The sequence below is a fragment of the Otolemur garnettii genome, unplaced genomic scaffold, assembly GCF_000181295.1.
Source record: "Otolemur garnettii isolate 467f Iridium unplaced genomic scaffold, OtoGar3 scaffold00021, whole genome shotgun sequence".
Classification (NCBI taxonomy): domain Eukaryota; kingdom Metazoa; phylum Chordata; class Mammalia; order Primates; family Galagidae; genus Otolemur; species Otolemur garnettii.
The window spans coordinates 20,351,072-20,364,886 of record NW_003852416.1 but is presented as its reverse complement, the minus strand read 5'-3'; the positions used below and the strand labels follow the sequence as shown (position 1 = coordinate 20,364,886).

General features: G+C 43.0%; 1 protein-coding gene across 2 annotated transcripts in view; it reads right to left on the bottom strand.

The window, feature by feature from the left end:
* PKD2L1 (polycystin 2 like 1, transient receptor potential cation channel) overlaps positions 1–11,295 on the bottom strand; it is a 40,368-nt gene extending 29,073 nt beyond the window's left edge. Inside the window, exons 1-2 of one of the 2 annotated variants that reach the window (XM_003787264.2) lie at positions 11,061–11,295; positions 10,427–10,540 (exon numbers count right to left, since the gene is read on the bottom strand). In XM_003787264.2, the coding sequence (XP_003787312.2) occupies positions 10,427–10,540; positions 11,061–11,295 (349 nt within the window). Of the gene's footprint in view, positions 1–10,426; positions 10,571–11,053 lie in introns of both variants that reach the window. The other variant, XM_012803583.1, reaches the window with a different exon arrangement.
* Between the last annotated feature and the right edge of the window lie 2,520 nt (positions 11,296–13,815).

The following is a 13,815-nucleotide window of genomic DNA, read 5'->3' as shown; positions in this document are numbered from 1 at the left end:
CCTTAGCCGGTTGAGCTATAGGCGCCGAGCCCATATATTTTATTTTTAAAAGTATATTTTTTCAAGCAAAACACTTTTAACAAGAAAAGTGCATTGTTTTACATGCCTGCAAGTTTCCTTGATGTCTAGCTTAATAGAAGACAGCTGGATTCTTGCCTCTGCTTCTGCATTCAGTCTGTTGCCACATGTTGTTTTGGTTGAAGTGTATGGAAAATACAATCAAAAAGAAGAAGAAGAAGAAAATATGACCTTATACAAATATGTTTTGTTGTAAGAGAGAGAAACCTCACAAACCCCCTGAAAGAGTCTCAGGAAGTCCCAGGGGTCCTCAGACACAGGTTTGAAAACTATTGCCCTATGCCTTGTTTCTGTTACTAAAACTTCTGCCCAGTCCTGAGAATCTGCTTGAACTTAAAACCCCAGCCTTCCTGCTACCACTGCCCAACAACAGAGAGAGATTATTATTAAATTTTATCAATGCTATTTGGTCCCTTACCCATGTTTCTTGTTTCATTATTTTTAAATAGCTTTCCCATTGCTTGTCAGTCATGTCTGATGATTTTTCCACCTTACCCATGAGCAAAGTTTCCTATGAAGCATGAAGTTCAGAGTTGATGTGATTTGTTCAGGGTCATTTGGCTGGCAAAATGCAGAGCTAGTACTCAGACTCATGCCTTGCTCTTTCTCGGGCCACTTACACCAGCAGTGCCCTAGCCTGATCTCACCTATAACAATCCAGAGTATTGAGGTGTATTTCAATGTTTTCCTAATTTCTACCTTAGTGGGGAATGGCAAATGTTATTTATTGAAAGCCTACTATATTTGAGGCACCATACTAAGTGCCTTGTTTGTTTTCCAGAAGTCTCACAAAGGCAGACATTATCCTCACTTGATAAGAAAATCAGGCTTGGAGAGATTTAAGTATCTTGACCTATCTTGCCAAACACACATGGCTAACAACTGGTAGCACCATCATTTGTATTAGGGCACCTTATTCTGGGTTCCATGTTCTTTCCATTATATGACTGGGCCTTCACTAAAATCATGGCTCTGTGTGACCAATTATCTTTTTGACATGATTACAGCTACGTAGGGCCTTCCCACAGACACTTCTGAAGTTCCAATATGTTTTTGTTCCCCTCCTATTTATTCTAGAAATCCCCAGCCAAGAAAGATATCTTCCTGATCTTCAAGCTCACTTCATCCTCTCTTGTAAATGAAATTCCACCCCTCTATTCACAGAACCATGAAATCCACTAAAAGAAAACAGAGTGAAGAGGGCATGCATTTCTTTTTTTTTTTTTTTTTTTTTTTTTTTTTGAGACGGAGCCTCAAGCTATCCCCCTGGGTAGAGTGCCATGGCATCACGCTCACAGCAACCTCTAACTCCTGGGCTCAAGCGAGTCTCCTGCCTCAGCCTCCCAAGTAGCTGAGACTACAGGCGCCCGCCACAACACCTGGCCATTTTTTGGTTGCAGCCATCATTGTTGTTTGGCGGGCCCAGGCTGGGGATTCGAACCCGCCACCTTAGGTGTATGTGGCTGGCGCCTTAGCCGCTTGAGCCACAGGCGCCGAGCCAGGGCATGCATTTCTTTACAACCAGTGCTGGATCAAGAACATCCAATCAACATTAAGTGCTGTATAGACAGGAATCACCAAAGGCTGAGGGTCTCTCCCCTCCTCCCCAGTTCCATGGTGACCAGACCCAGCCAGTCTTATCCTGGCTTAGAGCCTCTCCTAAACAGGGCCAGTCCCAGGTGCACCTTTGAGATAACAATAATGTCTCCTAAAACAAGCAGTCATTGTTCCTACACAAAGACCTTCAATGTTTCCTCTATCAACAAAAGGCTACAGCCATCCCTCCAAGAAGACAAAGGGCTGGAAGCCCTTTCATAAATATGATGATGGTGTGGGGCCAGCAGGCAGAGAGAGGCAGAACTCCAGCACTTTCTCTGCTGAGGAATAGCTAGGACAGAACTGACTCTACCCATCAGGAACAGTTCTGAATGACTAATCATTCCTGAACTATTTATTTAACAATAATAAAATGTTTCTAATCTGCAAAAAAGAAATAATAATATCTATGCCTTACAGGATTGCTGTCAGGATCAAATGACGTAATAGGTATGAAAGCCCTTTGTAAGGTTTAAAGGGCTGCAGGATTGACATTGTAATTATGAGAAGATTGATGGGCCACCCACATTGTCTGCATAGAAGAGATAACTCTATTTTAGCCAGATGAGATTCCAAATAGTCCTGGTTTTAGCACTGCCACCCCCTCCCACGCCCCTCACTCCCCCACCCCGACCAAGTTCTTAGAATGAAGCTTAAAGGAGAAGAAATGTGGTCAATATGGCTGATAGTGATTGTTTACTAAAGCCCATCCCAGGCCAACTGCTGTACAGGTGAGGCCTAACTTTGTTATTCTTTCCATTCCTAGGCCCCCAGATCCTGGAAATGAGATCCCTGCTTCCCCAAGGGTTTAATGGTCCAAGTTCTCTGCCTCCCATCCCTTCCCTTATCCCTTCTAAAGCACATCTTATTTAATTTACACAAAATAAATATACATTATAAATGAAAGCAAGAAAAAATACAAAAGAAAAAAGTTAAAAAATGAGAAAACTGTCCATCCTCACTACAAATCAAAGTAAGTAAACAAAGATAAACTGTACCATTTATACCTATTTAATAAGAAAAACTAAGAATAAGAATATCCAATTTTGCTGAGGTTGTGACAAAATTGGTGTGATACAGCATTGGTAGCATAATAAATTTATATAAATCCTTTTACCGGGGCAGAATGATGACACATAGCAAGCAGGAGATATTCCTATCTTTTGGCCTAGTAATCTCTCTCCTTGAAAATTCCCCAACAAATAATATAATAAAAACGGGGAAAAAGCAACTGGTATCCATATAGTTACCCATAACAGGTAAATATTATAGTAACAAAAGAAATTTTTTAGTTAATGGTGGTGTGACTGTAGTCATATAAATAAAAATATAAAAGCTACTTAAAAATATGAGTAAAAGTTTATGATCTAATACAAATGAAAGTATTGGTACAATATTATATAACTAGGTAAAAATACAAAGTGTGCAAAAATGTATTTAAGCAAGGAAAAAACTGTATTGATATTGTAATACTCAGTATATAGCTATGACATTTGTTATCCTGTATACTATATCTTGTATCTTCTCTTATAATTGCAGAAATCAAATGTAACTTGAGTATTACAATGGTAATACATTTTTTCCCTTTCTTAAAATGTGTATACTTTTTTTGGCACCCTCTATACACTATGTGTAGGTAGGAATAAGGATGGGTAATGTGAAAAAAATGAAAAGCCGTGATTACACCTGTAATTTCAGCACTCTGGGAAGCAGAGGCAGGAGAATGACTGGAGCTCAGGAGTTCCAGCCTGAGCAAAGTGAGACCTATCTCTGCTAAAAATAAAAAACTAGCCTGGTGTGTGGCAGGTGCCTGTAATTGCACCTACTGGGGGGGCTAAGGCAAGAGGATCACTTGAACCCAGGAGTATGAGGATGTTGTGAGCTAGACTGATGCCAGAACACTTTAGCTTGGGCAAGAGTGAGACTCTATCTAAAAAAAAAAAAAGAAAAAGAAAAATGGAAAATCTCTTTGGCATAGTGGTGGTGGTGAATTTCAAAATGTTCTTTAATGTTTTTATATCATCTTTTAAATACAATAACAAAAAGAAAAATTAGCCAACTCTTAGAATTTCTGAAGATCCTGCTTCTACCAGGGTAGAGCAGGAAGTTGCCTTGCTGAGGTTTGATGGGTGTTAATAAATTAATGTGCAACACATTTGTAAGCAGAGAGGCCGCAGTAGACTCCAGCTACTGAAAGCCTCTGAATTCAAGGCAAGCAAACAGTTGCTGAGTTGGGTTTCTTCTTTTTCCACCTGCTTACTGTGTGGCCTTTGGCAAGCTATTTGACTTACCTAAACCTTTCCCAGTTTATAAAATGAGAGTTAAACATTAGCAATTTCATTGAGTTATTGGAAGTAATGGATGAGATAAAGTACTGGGAGTAGTCAGTGAGATAAAGTACATAGCATAGTGCTGGGCTCATTGAAAAATTATTCAGTGTGTTTGTTTTTTGTGCTGTTAATAATGATGATGGTGGTGGTGGTGATAAACTGAGGCCTTCTGGAGAAAATGCTTAACTTAAAGGTCTAATGTCACTTAAAGGATTCTGCTCAAGTGATACTATCCCTATATGTGGAGTGAGCTACAAACTTTAAAAGGCATTTTTATCTTATTTACTTATTGTTAATTTTATTTTTAATTGACAGATAATGCTTGCATGTATTTAGATGATGCAATATGATTATTTTCTGCATGTACACATTGTGGAATGATCAAATCTGGCTAATTATTAGCATATTCATTACCTCAAATAGTTACCATTTCTCATTCAGTTTTTAATTTTATTTACTCATTTATTTATTTTGTAGGGACAGGGTCTCACCATGTTGCCCAAGCTGGTCTCAGACTCCTGGGCTCAAGCAATCCTCCTGCTTTGGCCTCCCCAAATTCTAGGATGACAGGTGTGAGCTTATTTCTTTATGGTGAGAACATTTAAAATCCTCTCTTTTGGCTATTTTAAAAGCTACAATACATCATTATTAGCTGAAGTTCTGAAAGGCATTTTTAACACACTTTAAAAATAGACTTTTTTTAAGAGCAGTTTTAGGCTCACAGAAAAATTGAGTGAAAGGCTGCCCCTACCTAGGCACAGCCTCCCCAACTATCAAACTTGCCCACTGCAGACACATCATTACCTCTCAAGGTACATGGTTTACATCAGGGTTCATTGTTGGTGTTATACATTCTGTGGGTTTTGACAAATGTATGCATAATGCCATGTATCCACTGTTACAGTATCACACAGAGCTGTTCTACAGCCTGAAAATCTTCTGTGCTTTCCCTACTCATTCTTCTCTCTCTCCAGCTCTAGGAAACCACTAGCAAATTTTGCCGTCTTCACAGTTTTGCCTTTTCCAGATGGCATATAGTGGTAATTGTACAGTATGTAGCCTTGGCTTCTTTCTTGAATGGTTTTGTTTTGTTTTGTTTTTTGAGATAGAGTCTCATTTTGTCATAGCTCACAGCAACCTCAAACTCTTGGGCTCAGAGATTCTCTGCCTCAGCCTCCCTGGTAGCTGGGACTACAAGCACCTGCCACAACACACAGCTATTTTTGGTAGAGATGGGGTCTTGTTTTTGCTCAGGCTGGTCTCGAAGTCCTGAGCTCAAGCAATCTACCACCTTGGCCTCAGAAGTGCTAGGATTACAGGCATGAGCCACCATGCCCAGTCTGTTTGTTGTTGTTGTTGTTGTTTTTTAATATAACCAGGCTAGAGGAGCAAGTGAGTATTTTAAAAGTCCACTGGACAATAAAATTACTACTGGTAATTTTGTTAGATTCTTTATACATGTCATTTTCATGAGATAAATAAGATTATTCTTTTTCTACCAACAAGAAAGTGTTCAGTAAGTAGCAGAGCAAGTATGTGAATCCAGTTTGTCAGGCTCCAGTGTTTTTGTTTCCATTATGTGAGTATTTATGTGATACTAAACATGGGTCCTGGAGCATTTAAACCCAGTCATAGGAACTGACAGGGAAAAGCACATGGTCAAAAGTGCATCACCAGCTGCATGTCTCTCCAGTTCTTAGAAAACAGTGTCCTGACAGAACAACACAACAGCCACTCTGCTCTATGCCAGATTCTGGGCTTAGGACTCATATTCTCCATCCGTAGACAGAAGTGCTCCATCAGCATACTAAGGAGCAAATTTAAGTGTTTCTAGTTGAATGTTTCTTAACCTTTTTAGCACTGTCCATCCCCCTCCCTAGACCCTCTTTAGACATGTTCTTCCTGATCACTCCCTAGTCTAATTAAGTTTCAATACCATAGGTAGACTCTATATTTGTTGATGTACTGTTGTGGGTCTTTGGAGGGCCAAAAGCCATCGTAATATCTAAGGTGAGGTGGTTTTTTTTTGCCTTGCCAGAAACTTTTTAGCCCCTTGTGGGGGTGGGGGGCTACATCACACCCACTAAGAATGCTTTGTCTAGTTGCAGATGACCAGAGCTCAGGGAGGCTAACAGGGAGCAGAGATGCCCAGGTGAGGCCAGGACCTTGGAGAGCACCAAAGTGGCCCTGCTGAGACCAGCCAAGGCTCCATATTACCTGAACATATGTCTGAAAGAAGGGCAAGGCATGAAGAGGACAGGAGCTAGGAAACTAATATCAGTATTATTTTACTAAACATTATAGGAAACATCAGAATATGAAGCCCTCAAAATTCTGTTTCATAAAAATTTCTTATAGTGGCTGACACTTTGTGTGTGTGGACTTCAATTCTCAAGGTCAAAGGTAGTTAAATGGCACATCTTCAAGTGGTTTAATGATTTCAAGATTGTTACTAAGAGCCCACCTCCATAGGAGTTGGACATTAATTCTCTCTTCCTGCCCCTCCAATGCTGGTTAGGTTCATGATGCTGTAGTTTAGTGCCTGCTGTGAGCTGAAGATAATAGACATTGCTTAACTATGTGCCAGACAGATCCAGCACTAAGCTTATTAGTGGGCCATTTTAGTTTACCTTCACAGCAGTCTTATCAGGTGGATATGATCATTCTCTGAGGCTAAGAGAGGTTAGCAGTTGCTCAGAATCACATAGCTGATAACTGGAAATGCCAGGCCTTGAACCCAAGCAGCCTGACTTCAGAGCCTTAGTGTTTAAGCCCCATGCTACGCTGCCACTAGATCAATTCAGTGGTTCTGGTGAGGTTATTGTGTAGCTTTTTAAAACCCCCGGTAATATACTTAGCACAGATTATCATCCTCCCCATTCAGCTTTCCCTGAGATACCACCCCGGCCCAAGGTTAGACTTTCATCTTCTCCCCAGGAGAATGCACAACGTATTATGCCACTCTGCTGCTTGTAGCCCTCAGTGGCTCCCCTTGCAGTCTTCAGGATAAAATTCAAATTCCTTATCACAGCTTTCAAGGCCCTTCATGATATGTACCTGCTTGTATGACCAGTTTTGTCATCTTTTACCACTTTGCTTCTCAAACTCTCTGTTCCATTTGCATTGATTGATGCCCTTTCACTAGACTGTGCCCTCTTTCCCCTCTGGGTGTTGACATGTGCTGTCCCCTCTTCCCAGAAACGTCTGTTCTCTTCACTTCCCTTTCAAGGGGCTAAATACTCCTCATCACTCTGTTTTCGGCTCAAATGTCACTTCTTCTGCATGTCCTCATGGATCCCCCAAATATGGATAAACAGAAGTAAGACGTGTCACAGTCCTCTGTGCTGGTCAGATTGCCCATAGCACTTTTTGTCCAGTACTGAACAACATATAGATCAGGTCTAGAGATGGGTAACCAGTATGGTGAGCATTCTGAAATGGATTTTATTATCATACACAATAGATACTGAGTAAATAACTTCATGGGTATTATATCACATAATCCTTTTGGGTTGGTTAGGTATAAATGAGGAAACTGAAACTCAAAGAAATTAAGCAAATTGTTCAAGTTCCTTCAAATGGTAAATGGTAGAACATGGTTTTTGAGCCCAAATCTGTGTAAATTCAGAGCCCATGCCTTCAATCTCTGCATAATATTACCTCTGGAAACCATATGATAATGATTAGTTAAGTGATGAAATATAAGTTATGGGGCGGTGCCTGTGGCTCAGGGAGTAGGGCGCTGGCCCCATATACCTGAGGTGGCGGGTTCAAACCCAGCCCTGGCCAAAAACTGCAAAAAAAAAAAAAAGAAATATAAGTTAAGTAGTCTGGAGAACACATGACCAAGAATAAACTACCTTCAGTCACACAGTCAAAAAGTCAACTTCAGAGAATCGTAGGGAAGTAGATGGCTCAATAGAAGAAAGAATGTTCTGAAAAGGAAAAGGTGAGCCCTGAGGGGACAGGCTCATATAATTGGCTATCTATGTGTCCCCTGGTCAGATGTCTGCCACAGAGGAGGGGGATCCACAAACAGAAGGAAATAGAGCTGCCCAACAGTAGAATGAGTTGCCCCATTGAACAGTGCCACTCCCCAGAATGGGGCTGGTCGGCCACCTGACAGAGCCCTGTGGGAGGGATCATAGAGAAGGCATTCTGCATTTTCTGCATCCTTGAACTGGATGACTTCTAAAGCCCCTACCACTCAAGGATTCTGCAATCAGTGGACTGAGTCTATGATTCAAACTTTAGCAAGTCACAGACCATCTGGCATTCCACAATGCACTGAGTTCTCAGAAAATAGAGAATGTGAGTGGATGAGACTCTAGGCTTCCAGAACCCAAGCTTTTACCCCTTCAGCCCCATGCTGAGAAGTCAGAAATGGTTCACTCTAACTCTTGGGAGCTAGCAGCCTCCCAATCCTTTTCCAAAGGCTAATCTGGCAATAGAGACATTTAAGTCATTTGTAGAGAAAGGATATGCCTGTGGGTTTCAGCTGCTGTCACAGGATCTGAAAGAGATCTTGCTAGCAGATGGTTAAGACAAAAAAAAAAAAAAAGTCAACAAATGAATTTCTGACAGTCATTTCCTGAAAAGAATCAAATGGACCCCACAAAACGTACATTGGGTCGGCTGTTGTTCCTCGCACACACTGTCTCCTTTCATTCCGTGCTGAGTGACCAATAGTAAACACTCAGAACTGTTCCCTCTATCCAGTACAGAGTTAGTTCCTTGGCCAGTAGCAAGTACTATCTGCTCAGCTTTCCTAGAGGGCTCACACACATGGGAGTGGCTCAACAGATGACAAAACTTTCCATCAATGCTTATGTTATCACACATCCTGCTTCCACTTTCAAAAGACTTGTGCACCCTAAAAAGAATAGCCCATTCTGGAGGATATGAGGCCATCTAGTAACAAAGCCATCTTAGTTTTATGGCCCAACATATATATAGCTTTAATCCACACACACATACACATACAACTACATTAAACTAGGCAAACCTCACTTGTGCAACTTTTGAAAGAAGTAATAAATTACATAGGAAGTTTTTACCCTCGTCTATAGTCAGCATCTATTTACTTCCAACTTTGTTAGTGTCTAAAGCTCTTTGACTCTATCATCCCATAGTATTCTCTTCTATCTTTTCACTTGCTTCGCTCTTTTTAGAGACCAAAACTTCCCAGTTTCTATTGATAGCCAGAGCTTCAGATAAGCTTCCCTCAGCAGCCTGTGGCATGGTGTTCTCTCACTTGATGCCATTTCACCACACCATCTGCATCTCTAACCCTCATATCAGGGATCTGAACTCTAAGGCTTCCTGAATGCTTTCCTTCCTGCCTCTAAAAATACAGATCAGATATAATACAATGACGATGTGACATCCACCAAACTATTTCTTCAAACAGAAAGGAGTGGTCTTCTACTCCTTATAGAAGGGTTAAAACTTCCACCTGCCAATAGAAAACAAGGGTTGCTGAGTCTGTGGCAGTAACTTGAACTTAAAAACTAGATTCTTGGCTCTGTGCCTATAGCTTAGCAGCTAGGGTGCCAGCCACATACACTGGAGCTGGCAGGTTTGAACCCAGCCTGGGCCTGCCAAACAACACTGACAACTATGACAACAACAACAAAACAGCCTGGCGTTGTGGCAGGTGCCTGTAGTCCCAGTTACTTGGGAGGGTGAGGGAAGAGAACTGCTTAAGCCCAAGAGTTTGAGGTTGCTGTGAGCTGTGACACCATAGCACTCTACCCAGGGCAACATAGTAAGACTATCTCAAAAAACAAACAAAAAACAAACAACAACAACAAAAAAAAACTAGGTTCTTCTTATATTTCTTTTCTTTCTTTTTTTTCTTTTTTAGGAGAGAGTCTCACTCTATTGCTCAGGCTAGAGTGCCATGGCCTTAGCCTAGCTCCCAGCAACCTAAAACTCCTGGGCTCAAGCAATCCCCCTGCCTCAGCCTCCCGAGTAGCTAGGACTATAGGTACACACCACCAAACCCAGCTAATTTTTCTATTTTTAGTATTTTTAGTAGAGACAGGGTCTTGCTTTGCTCAAGGTGGTGTTCAATTCCTGACTGCAAGCATTTCTCCTGCTTCAGCCTTCCAGAGTGCTAGGATTACAGGCAGGAGCCACCATGCCTGGCCTTCCCCTTATAATTCCTGACAAAACAACTTTTATTAACTGCTTTCTAACAATCTGCCTTCCTCCACCAACAAGTTCTTTTTAAACAAAATACCTTAGGCTGAAAAGGTAATAAATAGGATGTGAATATGGATATACAGAGTTCCCAGAACATAGCCTGCTTACACGGATGCATGCTGGCCCACAGATGCAGCTGCAGAAATGTGTATACAGATATTGCGCACATGGATGCTTGTCTCAGACAGATGTACACAAAGACAGAGGCCACTCACATAGACAGATGTCCACCAGGAACACGACATATACCAAAAGCTCCCGCAGGGTGATCTTGACATAAAGCTCCCGGTTCTCAGCCGTGTTCTCAGTCAGCGTTGTTCCCCAAAGTCCTAAGGGGCATTGGAGAGATGCTGAGGCCCCTAAGAGCAGTGTTCCTCCCAGTTAACCCTGCCTTTCTCTCCCTGGTTTCACCCCTACGTCCACCTTATCCCTTCCTTACCTATCCCCTTATCCCATCACTGAATCTGGCTGCCCACTCATATCCATCCTGCCCTACCCTAGGTAGACAGGGTGAAGATACTGGGTCACAGAGGACAAAGGCATGAAAAGGAGGAACTTATTCCAGGTAGGGGTACAGTCTAAGGTATCATGACATCCACGTCCTCCCTGAAATTAGCTCCCACATAACCCACTGGTCCCCCAAGTGATGCCCATGCCCAGGATCCCTCTCTGGTAGACTTCTAGTCTGGCCTCTGTGTTCTGGGGCATGCAGCTCCAACACAGGCAATGCACGAACCCCAAAGAGACACTGAGATGTCACCTCTTCTTCAGATCACATCCCCCTAGATGCTTTTGATGATCCCTTCTCCTGACTCCAATATCCCAGGAGAACCCTCCTCCACTGGGTACCTCTGATGCCATGGCAGATATGGAGGCAGCAGCTGGACACCGGTGTCCCACGTGTCTTCTCGTGGGGTTCATCTTCAGGCTTCTTGGGTTGGGGCTGAGGGGGCACTGCACTGGAGACAGTGTAGATCCTCAGTGCCCTGTGCGGGGAGGGGGGTCCACTGTAGGCAGGGTTGTCCCAGGCTCCAGTCCCCAGATTTTGCAGTTCCTGCCCCTCAGGAGTCTCTACAGCATTCATGGGGAAGGAAGTAAGGGGGCTGGCACCCCAGGTGCCCACACTCAGCTGGAGAAAAAGAGAGCAAAGGCACAGCCCAGCCTTGCTCACAGAGGGAGGGGAAAGGGAGCCTTCCAGCAGCTGCTCCAACACAGCCTCTGCCTCCTGCCTTTGTAGGGGAAACCTGTGCCTGCCAGGGGAGGGAGCAGATGAGGAGGATGGGGGTGGAGAATGACCATCAATCCTGTCAGGGGCTCTCACTGCCTGCTTGCTGCAAGAAGAAAGGGGATGTGAAGGAACTGAGAGTTAGAGGTTCGAAGAGGGCAGAGAAGGGAAAGTAAGGAAGACAGTCGAGACTGGGGGTGCAGGGAGAGTGCTGGGGATGAAGGTGCTGGTGGAGGGATGGGCAGAGAGCAGACAGATGAGATGATGAAAGAGCAGTGGGAGGAGCTGAAAAAAGAGGGGACTGCTGGGCCTGATTGTGGGTCTGAGTCAATTTCCACTAAAAGCTCCTGAAAGGGCCGACATGGATTGGGTTGGGCCCAGGGCCAGGCTAAGAGACTGAACCAGGCCAGTCCCTACCAGACTCAGGGAATATGCCTGAGGCTCCTTTAATGTGTCACCTTGAGCTGTCCCCAGTGGAGTGGAAAAGAAAGTTCCCCTCCCTCACTCCACCCTCATGGCTGAGGGGAGAGGAAAGTGGCATGAGGAATCCCCAACTCAGATACTTGAGGGACAGGGTCTCCGACTCTGAGGAAGGGAGAGAACTTTAGAGTTCAAAGTTATTTTATTCTTTTTCCTGAGGCTTGCCCTCCCATGGCTTATAGGTGAGACATACCAAGAGAAGGAAATTCTGCAATGGCGTGGAGCTCGCTTTAGGAAAAAGGCTAAGTCGTTACTGGGAGGCTGGATCAGGAAGCAAAGGGCAATATTACTGAGATTCCTTAAGGGAGTAGATATCTGGACCCAGATGAGCTGGCAACCTCTTCCCATGGCTCTGCTTAGTACCAGGCCTAGAATTGTAAACTGGAACACAAAAAGAAAATATTCATGTTAATAGGATTGATCTGCTTTCTTTCCAACTTCAGGTCTCTGAATAAAACTTTGGCATGGGCCCTCAAGTACATTGCTGCCCTCTCCCTGGTTCACTGATAGGCATGTGCTGTGCCCAAGAAGGGGGCTGGTCCTCCAAGTGCTGGTGGTCACCTTGAAGCTTCTCTTCCCTGAAGGCTGAAGAGGGGGCTTCCCTCTCCCAACTCCTGGCTCTCCACCTAGGGTTACTCTTTTGCTGCTGTGGCCTCAAGCCCATCTTCATGTACAGTAAAACAGCCTGGTGGAAGTCGCTAGTCTCTAGTATCCCAATAAAGAAGTCTTGGTCCCAGACAATCCAGGGATAGACTTATCTCCTTGATAAATAAATGTACTCTGACTTCTAAAACAGAGTTGAATAAGTAGCCCCTGATTCTACTTCATGAAACTCCTGCCCCAGGTTCAGACACTATTAAGGGAAATAACTCCCTGCCTGTACTGGAGGTGAGAAGCTGTCAGTGAGCCTTCCTACATGGAAAAGTGCCCATATCTCCATTTTACTAGCCAGTAAGACACAGTCCAATCTGTCCCTGTTTTCTTCGGAAAGAAAAAGAGTGAGACACATCTATGATCAACTGATTTTTGACAAAGGTACCACTGGGAAAGCACAGTCTCTTCAATAAATGGTGTTGAGAACATTAGACATCCACACAGAAAAATGACAATGGACCCTGACAGTCTCTTCAATAAATGGTGTTGAGAACATTAGATATCCACACACAGAAAAATGACAATGGACCCTTATCTCACTCATTATACATGAATAAATAAGACCTTGAACTATAATACTACTAGAAGAAAACTTGGGGGAAAAACCCCATGACATTAGTCTGGGCAATGATTTCTTAGATATGACCCCAAAGATAACAGGCAACAAAAGCAGAAGTAGACAAACGGGATTGCATCAAAACTAAAAATCTTCTGCACAACAAAGGAAACAACTAATCAAATGAAGAGATAACCCACAAACTGGGAGAAAATATTTGTAAATCATACATCGGATAAGGGGTTAATATCCAAAATATATGAGGAACTCAAATTACTCAATAATAAAAAAGCAAATAACCCTATTTTAAAAATGGGCTTAGGACTTAGACACTACTTGAAAGAAGAGATACAAATGACCAAGAAATATATTTTAAAAAATGCTCAACATAAGAAAAATGCAAGTTAAAATCACAATGAAATATTACCTCTGACTTTTTGGATTGGCTATTATTAAAAATCTGAAAGATAACAAGTCTTGTGAGGCTATTAAGAAAAGGGAACTCTGGGCTTGGCGCTTGTGGCTCAAGTGGCTAAGACGCCAGCCACATACACCTAAGGTGGTGAGTTCGAATCCAGCCCGGGCCCACCAAGCAACAATTATGGCTGCAACCAAAAAATAGCCGGGCGTTGTGGCAGGCGCCTGTGGTCCCAGCTACTTGGGAGGCGGAGGCAGGAGACTTGCTTGAG